Source organism: Nannospalax galili, unplaced genomic scaffold (assembly GCF_000622305.1).
Source record: "Nannospalax galili isolate Female #2095 unplaced genomic scaffold, S.galili_v1.0 scaffold183, whole genome shotgun sequence".
NCBI lineage: Eukaryota > Metazoa > Chordata > Mammalia > Rodentia > Spalacidae > Nannospalax > Nannospalax galili.
This window is the reverse complement of record NW_008350555.1, coordinates 2,091,556-2,104,291: the sequence shown is the minus strand read 5'-3', so window position 1 is coordinate 2,104,291 and position 12,736 is coordinate 2,091,556. Positions and strand designations below refer to the sequence as shown.

The 12,736-nt window shown below is 38.5% G+C and overlaps 1 protein-coding gene across 1 annotated transcript in view; it reads right to left on the bottom strand.

Moving 5' to 3' along the window:
• Positions 1 to 11,606: 11,606 nt before the first annotated feature.
• Positions 11,607 to 12,736, bottom strand: part of Dpy19l4 (dpy-19 like 4) — a 100,149-nt gene continuing 99,019 nt past the window's right edge. The window contains exon 19 of the mRNA XM_008847842.2: positions 11,607 to 11,915. Within this exon, the coding sequence (XP_008846064.1) occupies positions 11,751 to 11,915 (165 nt within the window). The 3' untranslated portion in view covers positions 11,607 to 11,750. The remainder of the gene's footprint in view (positions 11,916 to 12,736) is intronic.

Here is a 12,736-nt window from a genome sequence, read left to right as displayed (position 1 = left end):
ACACCGCGCTCTCGACCAATCGTCGATCGAGTCGGAAGAACAGGGGGCGGGACGAAACTTCAGATAGCACCGCCTCCTAGTTGCCATGGAGATGCCTGGGCGTGACGCTAGGTCCCAGGCGGGTTTCCAGGTTTTCTGGGAGCTCCTCAGAGTTTTCATAATGAAAGAACAGGGCAAGGTCTAGTTGGCTTGTCTCTGGTGCTTTTCATTTCTGAGACTTCTTTCCACCCGCCTCCTCTCCGCAGATGTCCCCGCCCATTTCCGGAATGAAGCCTGCCTACAGTTAGATCCAACATTTACACTGCTTCTCAGAACTAGCTCTCGGGATAGCTCCCATAGAGACATATTAAACTCTTATTTTACACTTACAGCCATTCTGTACTGTTCCTGGACATTTTGCCAACAAAACTGAAGAGCAAAACGTGGTGTCGCATGTCTGGAAGCAGCACTTGGAAAGTAAAGGCAGAAGGATCATGCAAGTTCGAGGCCAAACTGGTCTAAACCTGGAGTTCCTGGGTGGGACTTGCTGGCCAGCGCCTACGCATAAAAGAGAACTCCAGGTCAGTCAAAGAAACTCAGAAACATCTAAAAGTTTCTGTTTTATGGGGCTAGCAAACATCAATACTGTATCATCTCCTTCATACTGGTTTAAAATATTTTCTTTTACATCTTAACAGCTTTTTCTTCTAGTACTTTATAACTTATTCCCTTCTGAAATCTGGACCACCCCCACCGACCCATACAGTATTGGAAACTAGAAGAGCATATACATATGTATTTTTTTTAATTTTTAAAAAATATTTTATTTTTATGTGTATGAATGTATTGCCTGCGGAGGTCAGAAGAGGGCTGTCAGATCCCCTGGAACTGGAGTTAGGACAGTTGTTAGCTGCCTGTAGATGAAGGACTCGAACTCCTCTGCAAGAGCAATCAGCGCTCTTAACCAAAGCCATCTCTCCAGCCCATCTTATTATGTGATGATTATTTTCATGAAGGGCCTTGAAAATCACAGAAATAAAAGTAAATTCAATTTTAATCCTCCTTTTCTTTTAGAGGTCTTTTTATCTCTCTCTCTCTTTTTTAAAATAGGGTCTCACTCTTTAGTCCAAAATAGCTTGAAACTATGTATATAGCCCAGACTGGTCTTGAACTGCAGCAATCTTCTTGCCTGAGCCTTGAAAGTGCTGGGATTACAGAAGTGAGCCACCATGTTTGGCTTTTGAGGTTTCTTTAAAAAGGAATAAAACAGGGACTGGAAAGACAACTCAACAGTTAAGAACACTGCTCTTGCAGAGGACCTGGGTTTGATTTCCAGCACCCACATGGCAGCTAACAGTATGTCTGTAAGGCCAGTTCCAGGGAAATTCGAAGCAAACTTCTGACCTCCAAGGGCACTGCACAATGCATAACATAGGTGCACTTACATGAAGGCAAGACTCATACATAAAAATAATTTTTTTTCGGTCTTTTTGAGACAGGGTCTCCCTGTAGCTCCAGCTGTCCTGGAACTCACTATGTAGACCAGGCTGGCCTTGAACACATAGAGATCCACCTGCCTCTGCCTACCAAGTGCTGGGATTAAAGGCGTACGCCACTACGCCCAGCCATAAAAATAAATTTAAAATATTTTTAAAGGGAATAAAATACAATCATTATGGACAGAAAATGTAAAACTATTCAATAAATATTCTGGAGGTGGATTACTCTGCCATCTTGCATCCTTTTGGAATTACTGGGATAGGGCTCACTTTGCTATAGATTTCAGAACTAGCAATGAATTTAAAGCACTTATAAATCTGTGTCAATGTCTCAAATTTCTGTCTTTGTATTACTCATATAGAGTATTTATCTGGAGAACTGAATGAGGTCTCAGTCACCTGAAGAAATAGAACTGGCAGGTGCTGATTGCCAAGTGGAGCCAGAACTGCGTTTCTGAGTCATTGTCTTTAAAGTATTTTATTATTTTTATTTTATGTGTACAAGTGTATTGCCTGCATGTATGTGAGTGCCCGTGTCATGCAATGCCGCGGAGGTCAGAAGAGGGCTTCGGATTCCCCTGGAACTGGAGTTAAGGATGGTTCATAGCCGGGTCCTCTGCAAGAGCAGTCAGTGCTCTTAACCACTGATGCATCTCTCCAGTCCCTCATTCTGTCTTTAAATGATAACCTCCCACCACCTTCCCTAAAGCTTTCTACAGTGGCAGACGAGATTTGTAGATAATTAGGCTAGACAGTCATCCCCAGTTTTACATTTTCAGGTTGCACAAGGGGAAGTGTACAATCCTGACTAGCAGGGGGTCTACCACTTCCTTTCTTCTATTCTGCTAACTGGGAGGAAAATATTGTAGGATTATTTTCTCTGTCTCTGTCTCTCTCTGTGTCATAATAAGCTTTTACAGGAGAGGAATTAAAGCACAAAACTCTTTTCCATAGAGACACAAATTCATGGTGTGTTTTTAGAATTGGAGCTTGGAATTTTCCTGAATTTTCAGCAGCTAGAGAGATACTGTCATATTAATATATCACCTGTATACCACAGATCTTATCTTCTCCTCTAGTCCCACATGCTGTTAAAAAAAAGTCACAGATGTCTAAAGCACACTAGTATAAACTGAGTTTCCAAAATCTTATCCATACACTTTCAGAATGAGTAGATGCAAATGTGCTAGCAAATGTGATTTCTTTCAACAGTCTTTGAAAAAATAATTTCTTGGGGGCTGGAGAGATGGCTCAGCAGTTAAGAACACTGGTTGTTCTTGCAGAAGACCTGGGTTCGAATCCCAGCACCCACATGGCAGCTAACAATTGTCCGTAATTCTAGTCCCAGGGGATCCAACAGCCTCTTCTGACCTCCGCGGGCACTGCACGACACGGATGCACTAACCTACATGCAGGCAATACATGCATACACATAAAATAACAAAATAAAATAAAAATAATTTCTGAGGCCGGGTGTGGTGGCGCACGCCTTTAATCCCAGCACTTGGGAGGCAGAAGCAGGTGGATCTCTGTGAGATGTATAAAACTCAAAAAAGACCAAAATAATAATAATAATAATAATAATAATAATTTCTTAAGCCAGACATGGCAGTACATGCCTATAGTCCCAGCATTCATGAGGGTGTTGTAGGATGGCTGCTGAGTTTGAAGCCAGCCTGGGCTACATAGGAAAACTCGATCTCAGAAACAAATAAGCCAGGCATGGTAGCACATGCCTTTAATACCTGCACTTGCAAGGCAGAGGTAGGTGGACTCTCAGTGAGTTCCAGGCCAGCTGGGGCTACAAGGAAATCCTATTTCAAAAAACCAAAAAAAAAAAAAAAAAAATTAACAAAATAACGGTAACAGCAACAAACCCAAGTTCTGAAACCACATAAAAATCAGAAGCTTTTTTTATATTATATTTTTTATTTTATGTGTATGCGTGTATTGCCTGCATGTAGGTAAGTGCACCCATGTCATGCAATGCCTGTGGAAGACAGAGAGGCTGTCGAATTCCCTGGAACTGGAATTACAGAGTTGTTAGCTGCCATTTGGGTGCTGGGATCTTATCTTCTGCAAGAACAGTCAGTGTTCTTAACCGCTGAGCCACCTCTCCAGACTCTTATTTTTTTTAAGGTGGTTTTGTTTCCTCATTTTTAATGTGTGTGTGTACCCATAGAGGTTAGGAAAGGGCACTGAGTTCCCTGGGACTCCAACTCTGATCCTTTGCAAGGGCAGCAAGCAATCAAGTGATCTTAATTTCTGAGCTGGTTCTCCAGCCCCTGAGAATAAGGATTTTAAATAATGTCAACAGACTGCTATCAGCCCACAAAGGGTTCCTCACTGTTCTTTATCAAGAGAAATGCCAGTAATGAGAGTATCAGTTTAGAAATTTTCACTACAATCTGAATTGTCCTGGAATCCAAGTGAATGATCAATCAGTGATCACAGCTAGTAGAGCAGGTACAAATGTTTGGGTGCTGGAAACTTGTGTATTCATTGAACATGCAGTGTGCACTGTGGACCACTCATAAACAGCAGGACCACATTTCAGTCTGCAAAGGACTAGAAAACAAAACTAGTTCTTGAGCATAGACAGTTTAAGATAAACACTGTCTTAGATTCACATACAAGAAATTCTGTCACATTTAACAATGCAGTTCTGAATAAACAAAATCCATGAAGGTTCTCTGAAAAAAAAAGTTATTTGATCTGCCATCTTAGCACATATCATAAATGTACACAATTCCATTTAATTTGGGGGGAGCTACATCAGCTTATTCTGGAGGCAGGGCTGGCAGAGAGTAGAGATTGAGGATGCCCTGCACTCGTTTTCTCAATAGTGCACACAACATAAAGAACTGCCACGGTGTGTGGTGAGGCAGGCTGGAGAGTGACAACCACCTGTGATGCCCCATCTGTCCACAGTCACAGCAAACACCAAATTCTTACTGTCCAGAGTCAGATTGCTGAGGTTGTTGCTCAGTGGGTGGAATGCAAGCCTAGCATGAATGAGGTTCTGGGTTCAATTCTTATCACCAAAAATTAACTAATTAATTAATAGGTCTTTGGTTCAGATTCAGCACACATAACACATAATATTATGGAAAATAAATGCACTGGTTGATATGAGGTGTGGTTAGACTCAGGGGAAACTACAAAGGTGGCTGTTGAAATGGCAAATTCAGCAAGCATGGTCTAACCAAAAGCCACATGCCTGTGCAAATAAATGTGTGAGGACCTCAGCTTTTGGCCCTGGAAACATCCTCAAGTGGAGGCTACATAAATGCCAGGAGTATTAGCAGCTCACTTCTAAGACCCTGCCATACTCGGGCCAATCAGAAGTTGCTGTCTCCCAAGAGCTCCAGAAAGAGTGACTACTGACACAAATGCAGGAAGCTCATTGGCTGGCCTGGAAGACTGTGATTTTAGTGACAAGCCTCCAACAGATGAATTAGAGGTATCAGAGAAGGGGCTGGAGAGATGGCTCAGCAATTAAGAACACTGGTTTTTCTTGCAGAAGACCCGGGGTCGAATCCCAGTACCCATATGGCAGCTGACAACTGTCTATAACTCCAGTTTCAGGGGATCCGACAGCCTCTTCTGTCTTCCACAGGCATTGCATGACACGGGTGCACTTACCTACATGCAGGCAATACATGCATACACATAAAATGAAAATAATTTTTTTTTAAAGTACCAGAGCCAGGAGTAGTAGCGCATGCCTTTGATCCCGACACTCAGGAGGCAGAGGCAGGCGGATCTCTGTGAGTTCAAGGCCACCCTGGTCTACATAGTGAGCTCCAGGACAGCTGGGGCTACAGAGAGACCCTGTCTCAAAAAGACCAAAAAAAAAAAAAAAAAAAAAAAAAAGTACCAGAGAAAGCTAGGCATGGTGGTGGCACACACCTTTAATCCCAGCACTTGGGAGGCAGAGGCAGGTGGATCTCTGTGAGTTCAAGGCCAGCCTGGTCTACATATGTAGTTCCAAGCAGCTGTGGCTATGGGGAGACCCTGTCTCAAAAATACGTATGAAAAAAGCACCAGAGAAAAAGCCTAGGTGTGGTGGACACGACATAGAAGATGAGATGGATACCAGGGACCAGAATTAGCCACATAAAGGAGGAAATGGCCTATGAAAGGCACAGATGTACAAGAACAAGAAACACATTTAGATCCTCCAAGAGACTAGCTAACCCCCTGAAGATTTACTTAGTACCCATTGTGAGCCTTGTATTATTAGTGTTCTCCAGAGAGACAGAACCTGAAGGAGATGTATCATCTGGCACTAAAAAAGGATACATGGTACAACGTGGATGAAAACTGACAATATTCGGCCAAGTGAAAGCCAGTCACAAAAGACCATTAATTGTATCATTCGATTTATACGAAATGCATGTAATAGGCAAATATAGTGTGCAGACTAGTAGTAGCTACCTACTAGTAGTAGCTGAGGACTGGGTAGTTGAGACTGACAGCCAAAAGGAATGGAGTTTGGAGGGTGATGAAAATGTCCTGTAGTTGGTTGTGATGCTACTGAAAAGCATTAAATTGCACACTTAAATGGGTGAGATGAAATATTATAGACTTGTAACATTAAAAAGTTCATGCATTGGGCTTGAGAGATGGCTCAGTGGTGAAGAGCACTGGCTGCTCTAGCAGACAACCCAGGTTCTGTTCCCAGCACCCAAATGGCAGCTAACAACCATCAGTAACTTCAGTTCCAGGGGATCCAGCATCCTCTTCTGGCATCCTCAGGCACTGCATGACATGGGTGCACTTACACACATTCAGGCAAAATACTCATACACATAAAAATAAATTTTAAAAATGTTTAAAGTTCATGTATAAATAAAAGACAAATTCTGAGAAATTTTTATTTTTTTATTATTTTTATGTGTATGCATGTATTGTCTGCATGTATGTGAGTGTACCCGTGTCATGCAATGCCTCAGAGGTCAGAATAGGGCTTTGGATTCCCCTGGAACTGGAGTTAAGGAAGGTTTGTAGGCGCCATGTGGATGCTAGGAATCGAACTCGGGTCCTCTGAAAGAGCAATCAGTGCTCTTAACTGCTGAGCCATCTCTCCAGCCCCTAAGAAGTTTTATTATGAAAACAAAACAAGGAGGGCAAATAAGCATGAAAGAATTCCATTCTCTTTTTGTTAATATTTTTTATTTATTATTTTTATTTTATGTGTATGCATATATTGCCTGCATGGAGGTACGTGCACCTGTGTCATGCAATGCCCATGGAAGACAGAAGAGACTCTCAGATCCCCTGAAACTGGAGTTATGGACAGTTGTTAGCTGCCATGTGGGTCCTGGGACTTGAACCTTGGTCTTCTGCAAGAACAACCAGTGTTCTTAACCACTGAGCCATCTCTCCAGCCCCAAGAATTCCATTCTTTTTTAAAAAATATTTTTATTTATTATTTTTATTTTATGTGTATGCGTGTATTGCCTGCATGTAGGTAAGTGCACCCGTGTCATGCAATGCCCACGGAGGACAGACAAGTCTGTCGGATCCCCTGGAACTGGAGTTATGGACAGTTGTTAGCTGCCAAGTGGGTGCTAACCTGGGTCTTCTCCAAGAACAACCAGTGTTCTTAACCGCTGAGCCATCTCTCCAGCCCCAAGAATTCCATTCTTAATGAAAGTATATGAATGTTACAAAATCTGAAGTTTTTTATAACTCTCAACTCTTAAAGGACTTGTATTTATAGAAATTTTATACTTTTTCAGAGATGCAACCTTAGTTACAGGAGGAACATATTTAATCTAAATACACATTTTCATAGCTAGGACTCATAAAGACAGCTGTAGTCATTTTTCTTAAGTACTGAACAAAGCTACTGGCTTAAACATGTAAAATGTAATGGTGGTAATGTAAAACATGAAAGTGTAATTTATGAGACACTGAATGTTTCTGTTCTTCCATTACTCCACTAAGTACATATAATGGCCACAAGTCAAGTGTATTTCTGATAGAATTGCACATAGAATTCCATGTCAACATGTTATACATTCTGGGAGACATAAATAGAAAAAAATCCAAAGATAGCTTTTTACTAAATTCAACAAATTTGGTTCCAAAATGTTCTTTTTATTATGGAAGCAAGTATAAAGTATTAACCCTATACATTCTGAAAGTTAATAATTTCAATAAGAAGTTGTTTATTTGCAGAGCCACAATTCTAATACACATTGATATATAAAGCTATTAGCAAACAGCAACAATAAGACTGTATATATTTTCTTTTTATCTTTTTTTGGATTTTTGAGATAGGTTTTCAAGTAGTCTAGGTTAGCCTTAAACTCACTTATGTAATGAGGATAACCTTAAACACCTGATTATCCTACTTCTGCCTCCCAAATACTGGGATTACATGTGTGCATCACCATATCCAGCAAGAATATGTATTTTAAAAACCAGATGAATGAGGAGAAAAATAGGAAGTAATTGTTAGCTTTAAAGGGGTTCCTTTTTATTTTTTTGAGACAGAGTCTCCCTGCAGCCCCAGCTGGCCTGGAACTTGCTATGTATATCAGGCTGGCCTCAAACTCCCAGAGATCCATGTGCCTCTGCCTCCCTAGTGCTGGAATGAAAAGCGTGTGCTACCACACCTGGCTGGGGTTCTTTTTTTGGTCTTTTTGAGACAGGGTCTCCCTGTAGCCCTGGCTGTCCTGGAACTCGCTATGTAGACCAGGCTGGCCTCAAACTCACAAAGATCCACCTGCCTCTGCCTCCCAAGTGCTGGGATTATAGGTGTGCGCCACCATGCCCAGCTGGCTGGGGTTCTTAAATGTACAGAATTAATAACATATGTCCTTTAAATATTCATGCATTAAAAATTAATTTACCAAAAGATCAACTTACATATATTTTTTAAAAATCCCCCCAAGTAAAAAAGGAGAAATACACCTTTTATCCAAAAAAGGCATCAAAATGTTGTAACAGTTCAAAAATGAAAGGGGTCCAAAACAATTTATTTCTCAGAAACAAAATAACTTAGTAAGAGGGCTATTCAAGAAATTAGTAATCTATTTTAGGCATATTTTCAGCAATAGATTATAACACTTTGGCTTCCTTTCCTGCTATTCTTTGCCTGAATCAATCTAGACTGCAAGAACACTGAGAACTATTGAGACTATTGGTCATTTAGGTTAATGTCCTGGAAACTATTGAGACTATTGGTCATTTACGTTAATGTCCTGGAAAAAAAAGCTGTCTATATACAGAAAATATTTAAGAAAATATTGCTGAAGTACAACACATACTCCTTTGATTTTAAAACTTGGCCAGTCTAACACAAAGCACCAAGATATAGATGCGAAAGTTAGAAAAAGATTACAAACTCTCAGAGTCAATGTTGCATACCTTACCAAGTAAGTTTCATTTGTTGGATTGTTTGGCATTCAGAAAAGTAAATAAATTTTATGAGGTTAGAATTCCTTGACAAAGATTTGCTTATTGTTGAATTCAAGTTAATATTGGCAACGGTATAGGGACTCGTATGTTTTCGTGGTGCTGGGAATCAAACCTAGGACCTCTTGTATGCTAGGAAAGTGCTCTACCACAGAGCTATGTCTGCAGCACTATTCTATTTTATTAGTGAGGCAAAAGTTACCCATTTTCTTATGGGAAAAAATGGGTAATATTTTAGGAAAATACAAGCTAAATTTTGAAATAAAGATGTTAAGGCACTTATTTCAATGTGTTTGTAATGTTAAGAGCAAAGTTTGTTTTAAATTTCTTTGAGGAATTTCTTCTATCCAAAACCTATGAACTTTGCTCCTGTAATAGATCTATACTGTTGAATCTAACAACCGTTATGTTACCCAAGTGTAGTTACTTGCAGAAGTCATTTGTCACTCTACAAATTACTAAGGAAAAAATTAAATGCTTCCAACTCAAAGTTTTCTAACATTACTGTTTTAATGCCAATTAAGATGGAAGCAAAAGAGCTTATATCTAATACCTATTAATATTATCATTTTTATTTTTTTTAGATTTTGTTTTTAAAATTATGTGTCTGTCTTTATGTGTGTGTGTGTATGTGTGTGTGGGTGTGTGTCTGTGTCTGTGTATCTGTGTGTGGGTATGTGCATGTGAATGCTGATGACCACATACACCAGAAGGTTAAGATCCCCTGGAGCTGGAGTTACAGGTGATTAGGAGCCACCATGTGGGTGCTGGGAACTGAACTGAAGTCCTCTGGAAGAGCAGTATGCACTCCTAACCACTGACCATCTCCCCAGCAGCCAATTCTTTTCCTTTTGTGCTAGAGACTGAACTCAGGGCCTTGAATGTTCTAGACAAGCACTATACCACTAAGCTACAATGGCAGCTAAATAGTATCATTTCTACACTAAAGCTCACTTTTCCCTTTCAGTTCATTGTGAGTGAAAAATTAATTATTATAAAATTTTAATTAAAGGATTATCCATATCTATTTTATTTAAGAGATAAGTTGACAGAAGTAAAAGCAACTAACTAATACAGAAAACAAAACAAAAACCCAAACTAATTTAGCACTTGTCAATAAAATTTCAATTAAATATTTCACATTATATGGAAAGTAGGGTATCTACTTCCCTTTTAAAATATGCAAGCTAGTTTTGCATGCTCTAATCATAAGGACTACCATGTTACCAATCACTGTATACTTTCAATAACTATGGCAATTTTTCATAATGCTTGATGCTAAAATTAGTGACTTGTTACTGAAATGTTCAGAGTCAATCTGAAATATCCTGCCTGCAGCTACCTTTCTATAGTTAGAACAATTATATAAAAGAGTGAAGTAGAAATCAATGAATATAAATGATCAGATACATTACAAAAAAAGGAAATATATTTCCTCCTAATGCAATAATTTGGAGTTTGGAAAATGCAATTTTATAAACTCTAACAAGTAAAAAGTTTGAAAACCTATTTGCTGAACAAATGTATAAGATAAAATTAAATATGTGTTGTAGTAAAATAATTTCTCTACAGGCTTCATTCATCAATCCTAAATCACTTCAAAAGGCCACATTAATTTAGAATTTTTTTTTTTTTTTTGTCTTGAGACAGGGTCTCCCTGTAGCCCCAGCTGTCCTGGAACTCACTATGTAGACCAGGCTGGCCTCAAACTCATATGCCTGCCTCTGCCTTCCGAGTGCTGGGATTATAGAATTTATTTTAATAAATGATACAAATATGAAAATACTCAAGGAGACATAGTATTTACTGTGGAATGGTTGTACATTTTATTTAGCTGTCATTTTCTCTTAATATTAAAACTTTTATGTTTCATAAATAATATAACTTATGACCATTTGTCTATATGCAGAGGTATGTTTATTAGCATCTGCATATACTTTAAAAACTAATGTTCAATGTACTCTATATATTCTTATTTTGACAAAGTTTTCGTTTTCTTACTACTTCCATAGGAAATATGTGACTACATTGTATACCCTATATCCATTTTAAAAAAAGAACCTGAGCAAAATTATTTTAAATGTCCACTTTTAAAAATATATGTATAATAACAAAAGTTATTGTATTAACGTGATTAAATTGCTATAAAATGGGCATAAGTGAAAAAAAGATCATCACTTAGTAGTCATAAAGTAAAACGCATTAACACATTCTGTGTATTGCTAAGACAGTGGTCACTTATCTAAGCAGATGAAGAGAGCAGTGTCATGAAAAGTTCTGGATGTATGTTTAGATAGAGCCTTAAAAATCACTTCTCTTTATATTGTTTTCATCTTAATTTTAATGTCATATATTTTCTACTGATATGTAAATTTCTTTTATATTGTAAAATTTTTAGTTCTGCTAGAAACCATTAAAAGACCTTGAGAACTTACTTGAAGAAATCTTTCCTTCCATTCTAAAATTAAATCCCATTAAGCACTTACTAAAAACTATGTTTTAGAAGTATACTATGACCTTGAACATTCTCAAATTTAAGATCAGTATTATGATAGAATAAGATTTATGAGGATATGGTGCAAAAGGAAAAAAAAATCTTTAAAGATCATGTAATTCGAAAGAAGCCTATCTGGAATATTGCAGTAGTGGACTTGACATTTACTAAGACAGCGCTGTTTGCTGTTTTTCACAAAACTCTAGACTCAGGAACCAGCAGGAAGGGGAGGAGTAGCAGCATTTCAAATCTCCACACTCTGATCTGCAACAGACACCATGTAGATAAAAGAAAACTGAATTTACTTCAAGTAATGCAAGTATTTAAAATGAAGTCTCTGTTATTTTTCAAGATTGGAAGGATATCACAGTGTTGATTTTATACACAAAGTAGGATCTGTTCCAGTATACTCTAGTGAAGTAATTCACATACGGAGAATAGTTAATTTTGACCTCATGGCAAAATCGTCCATATTTTGAATGTGTTAATCTGTCACCTTCTTCACAAACCACCTATCAAAAAATAAGAACATAAAATTAAAAAGTTTATTAAATATATAGGAAAAATGTAGTCCTTATACAAGTGATTTACATTAAAAATTATCATTGCTAAACACGAACTATAAAATTATCTTGTACTGTTTACCAAATGTAAGCCTCTTCCTAACTCCTGAATTGAGACTGAGAAAGGAGTATAGACTGCTTCCAATTTGTAAAGGATTTAACCCTAAAACTTAGCTGGCATTGTTTGTATAGTCTGCTGTCACTGCTCTGAAGAACTGTATCATAGAGTCTGTAACAGTGAAAAAGGGACACACTACATTCCTACTGTATATTCACTCCTCTTGTGTAGGACCCATAATCATTTAACGAGTGAGTAGTGTGCCTTACCAAGAGTAAACATTTACATTCTCAGCAACAATGCTCTCACCACACTAGCTCAGCTCTCTTGAATGGTCTTTTTAAATTATAATTTTTTATTTCGTATGCATGAGTGTGTGGGTTGAACATGCCACAGCGCATGCACGGAGGTCAGAGGACCACTTATGGGGATCCTAGGGCCTGTACTCAAATTGCCAGGCTTGGCAGCAGGTACCTTTACCCACTGAGATATCTGATGGCCCTGGGGCTTTGTTTGTTTAGTTTTGTTGTTTTTTTGACACAGGGTCTCATTATGTAGTCCTGGCTTGCCTGGAATGCCTATGTAGTCCAGCTGACCTCTGAACTCACAGAGATCCACCTACCTCTGCCTCCTGAGTGCCTGGAATAAAGACATGCACCACCACGCCTAGCTTTTTTTATTTTTAAATAAAATACTAAATATTAAAAAAAAA